The 4,013-nt window shown below is 40.4% G+C and overlaps 1 protein-coding gene across 1 annotated transcript; it reads right to left on the minus strand.

Moving 5' to 3' along the window:
* Positions 1–661: 661 nt before the first annotated feature.
* LOC133954331 (galactosylceramide sulfotransferase-like) lies at positions 662–2,978 on the minus strand. The gene is made up of 2 exons (XM_062388699.1): positions 2,741–2,978; positions 662–1,808 (listed from the first exon to the last, which is right to left on the minus strand). Exons 1-2 carry the CDS (start codon positions 2,866–2,868, stop codon positions 662–664), a joined length of 1,275 nt encoding a protein of 424 aa, XP_062244683.1. The 5' UTR covers positions 2,869–2,978.
* Between the last annotated feature and the right edge of the window lie 1,035 nt (positions 2,979–4,013).

Below are 4,013 nucleotides of genomic sequence, written 5' to 3' on the forward strand. Positions count from 1 at the left end.
AAAACACACACAAATGCTTTTCTATTGTGGTGGAAAACTCCACTGACCAGGTGTCTCACTGCTGTGATACTGTCCACCTGAAAGAAAGGAACCCTTATTTGGTGGTGTCTCACTGCTGTGACCTTGACAAACAGGGTGTTTGCCCTTATTCAATGATGTTTTCTCCAACTGCTACAGCGGACGTACACGGCAGAAAGACACGGATGATGATTTCATGTTATGTTTTATGAAACGCTACTTTGTATAACTTCAGCCTTTTGAGAACTTGCAGCCAGTTCCACTTTGAGCATCTGTGCTTGTTGTGTAACCTCTGCAGAGCTAACTATTAAAAAGCCTCAAAGACAACTCTCATCTGAGAATTTCATTATTTCAAATTACAAGATGAATTTCTATCACACTATTTAGTTCTATTTAAAGTAGCCAACAAAGAAACCAACGTATTTGAGAAGAAAGAAATGCAAATCACACAATATGACAATTTTTGATACATATATATTATATTGTAATGGTAACACACACACATACACCAGTTTAAAAACATGTTATAATATATACATTACCAGCAGATTAAGGTTAGGGTAGATTACATCACATTACAAGTACATAAATAAAAACGTACAACTTTACATATTCACGTTTTAGTCCCCCCCCCCACAGCTCATCACCAGTTAATGATATTCCTCACATGTCCCCACAGCTTCGTGAGCCACATGTTAACCCCCAAGTCTGTCAGATATTGAATTTCTGGGGTCAACATCTTTTGGCACAACACCTGATATGCTTTGTCTATATTTTTTTTCAGGTTGTATCCCATGATAGACTTTTCTCCGATGGGCTGCCATGGCTGCATGGCCTCATCATGAATGTGTCCAGCCACAACAGAGTGACCTCCCTCAATGCAGATCCTCACCATCTCTGCATTCCTCCTCCTGAGCTCTGCGACATCCTTTTCCATACGTTCTCTTCCATATGCCTCCACCTTCTTCCAGAACGTCAGGTTGAAATGTTTGTAAAGTTCCCAGTCGATGCTGTTCCACTGCAGGGCCTTTGTCCTTAGCTCTGGGGTCAGTTTAGACACAGTGGTTTCCTTACGGGAGTTGAGCTTAAAGAAGAGGAGATCACTCATCTCCCAGCAAAGGATGTCCTTAAGCAGAATAAGCGATTCCTCAAAGTGCTCCATGAGCATGACCAAGTGAAAACTCTTGTCAATGAGCCTGATGCCGTGCTCCACACGAGGATCATCTGCATCCAGGGTGTTGTCCTGTCCGAAGTCAAAGAAGAGCAGATTCTTCAGGTAGAAGGAGTTAAATCCATCGGGGCTGAAGTAGATGGTGGGATCCCGCAGGAACTCGGCCATCTTATCCTCACCTGGTATCCTCCAGGTCAAAGGAACAATATGACCAAAGTAATGGAAAGACGACTCAAAGAGCTGGGCAGGATCTCTCAGGATTGTGATGTATGTTGTGTCTCTGGGCAGCACTTTGGCAACCTCCAGTGCATTGAAGCGCATGTGGTTACACATGATGTTAAAACACATGCCAGATCTGAAGCCTTGGACGGATGTGTGCTGAAAATCAGAGGGATAGAGGAAGTCGTTACGGCTGTAGGGGAGGGCAAATTTCAGTTTCTGCTTCTCTCCAAAGCGGAACAGGACATTGAGGAAGGTGCTGCTCGCTGTTTTGTGGGTCTTCATAAACATGATGTCCACTTTAGGAGCGCAGATGTTATTGTCTTGCTGTGAGCCATATTTGGTTGACTGGTTGCTGTTTGGGCCCAGTAGGACAGCACAGGACTCAGGCACTGGAAGCCTGGAGGAACAGTCAGCTTGAGGAGATTAATTACTGTCATCAATATGTATCACAATTAAACCACATGTATTGTTGTTCGGCAAATATAGTGAGCCAATACATTTGCTAAACAACCTCTAAATAAGGTTACAAAAACATAGTAAAGCAAATCTGTAACTATATATTATATATAACTATTTCCGAAGGCTGATTTAACTGTTATCAGGCCATTAAACGATTGTTATCAACACTAATCTATCACATGCATTGGGCTTTTTGGGGCTTCCTACACTGTAATACCAAGAAAGAGCCACAAAGACTGCACACTGTTTACCCAACAATGGACCCTAGATGGCTAAGGATATCAAGGCATCACGCAACAAGGAGAAGGCTACCCTCAGGAGCAGGAACAAGGAGCAGCTGAAGAAGGTTCAGATTGAACTGAGGGAAAAGACCACATGTTACAGGAAGAATCTGGAGAGCAAACTCCAGAAAAACAACATGAAGGACTTCTGGAGCACTAAAAGAACCATCTCTGGTCATCAGCCTCACCTGGAAGGAGACCTGCACCGATAATGAGATAATTCTGTTCTTCAACCCAACCCCGACTAAGACCACCGCAGAACACCACAAGAAGAATTTTCTTCATAACACTTTAGTCCATCAAACTGTACCCAAGTCTTGATCCACCTTACCCCTCCATGGAATTTCAGGGAAATGTATTGTTTAGTTTTTGCATAATCCTACAAAAAAACACGGAACTAATGCAGACAAAAATCATAACCTGCTTGGAAAAGGAGTTAGAATGGTTGAAATGGACTACACCTGCAGTCTGGACAGCCCTTATGGGAAAGGCTTTATTTACTGGCACCTTTTTTTTCCTTTTAAGTGTCAATATATTTTATGACCTTGCCATTAGTTGCTACACTACTGTTAAATGGAAACATTCTTACTCAGTTGGACTGAAGGTGTAGTGCAGTGTAGACAAACAGTAGAGCAGAGTCCCACTGATGAACAAACCAGCCACAGTGAGGCGGCTCAGCACCAGCTGCCACCAAGGCCTCTGTTGGTTCTGGAGCATGGTAACGAAGATCACCTCATGAGAAGAGGAAGGATTAAAAGCAAAATCTTTATAACATTTCTCTTCCCAAATAACACACACTTTTTTTAATACTTAAAAATGAATAGACTTTTAATACCAGGTTAATCAAGCTCCATAGGTGCTGGGATAAAAAAAATAAAAAGCTCAAAATAATAATTGTCTTCTGGTTGGCATGGAGAGAAATGTCTCCATTTTGTCTTGTGTGATTACCTGTTTTGTTTTTCTCTGTACTGTTAGTCTTGAATGTTTTAAAGTCATCAGCATATCAAAGTTAAACCATCTAGAAATTATCTTTGAATTTAAAACAAGAGGGCAAAGCCTGCACTAGAATAAAGCACATAATATGAGATCTTCTTTATCAATTTTTGTATCTTAAATTGTGTGACCATTGAATAACGGAGTATGATATATTTTTCAAGTCTTTTATAAAATAAAAACGTAAAGTAAATATTGTGTTATTACAGAAAGCTGCAGTCTACTGCTCTAGCTACATTAGTTTGAGCGGACTGAGTTGAATACATCTCTTTTAACACATGAATAGTGTTGTTAAGTTTTTCAATCATTACATTACATTTCATTCAATTTAGCTGATGCTTTTATCGGATGCGACCTACAATAAGTGCATTTATCCATGAAAGTACAAACCCAGAACAAGAAGTTCCGGGTTTCTAAAAATGTCTTCAAAAAATGCCAAACTACAAAGTGCTCTAAGTAAGGGCCATCACTACTAAATCATTATTTCAAATTTCAACATTTATTCATTTCTGTTTTTACGAATCTGCACAAGAACAGATACAAAAAGTTGATTTGCATGCAAAAAAAGCGTAAACCTACCATGTGTGGGACACGTCCGTCGCTGGGCAGACACATTGAACATCCAGCATCAGCCAGTATCCCTTATCTTTATATGGACTTTTTTATGATTTTCCTTGCTGTTGTCTGGATGATGCTCTGAGCATAAACTTCCTTAGTGACCAAATCAGTTTGCATATCAGCTTTTATGTCTAACGTGTGGAGGAGGACAGAGGGAAGCTAATATACATATATACGTGTGTGTGGTTTTGTGTGTGTGTGTGTCTGGACTTCCCTCATCAGTGTTTCATAGAAATTATGTGAGCTGTGAA

This window comes from Platichthys flesus, chromosome 5 (genome assembly GCF_949316205.1).
Source record: "Platichthys flesus chromosome 5, fPlaFle2.1, whole genome shotgun sequence".
NCBI classification, from domain to species: domain Eukaryota; kingdom Metazoa; phylum Chordata; class Actinopteri; order Pleuronectiformes; family Pleuronectidae; genus Platichthys; species Platichthys flesus.

Excerpts from the sequence above, each read along its gene's own strand:
- LOC133954331 (XM_062388699.1), bottom strand. The coding sequence starts at position 2,868 with ATGCTCCAGAACCAACAGAGGCCTTGGTGGCAGCTGGTGCTGAGCCGC. Across the intron at positions 1,809-2,740 it reads TACACCTTCAGTCCAACTGA|GCTTCCAGTGCCTGAGTCCT; the intron begins GTAAGAATGTTT and ends CTGTTCCTCCAG.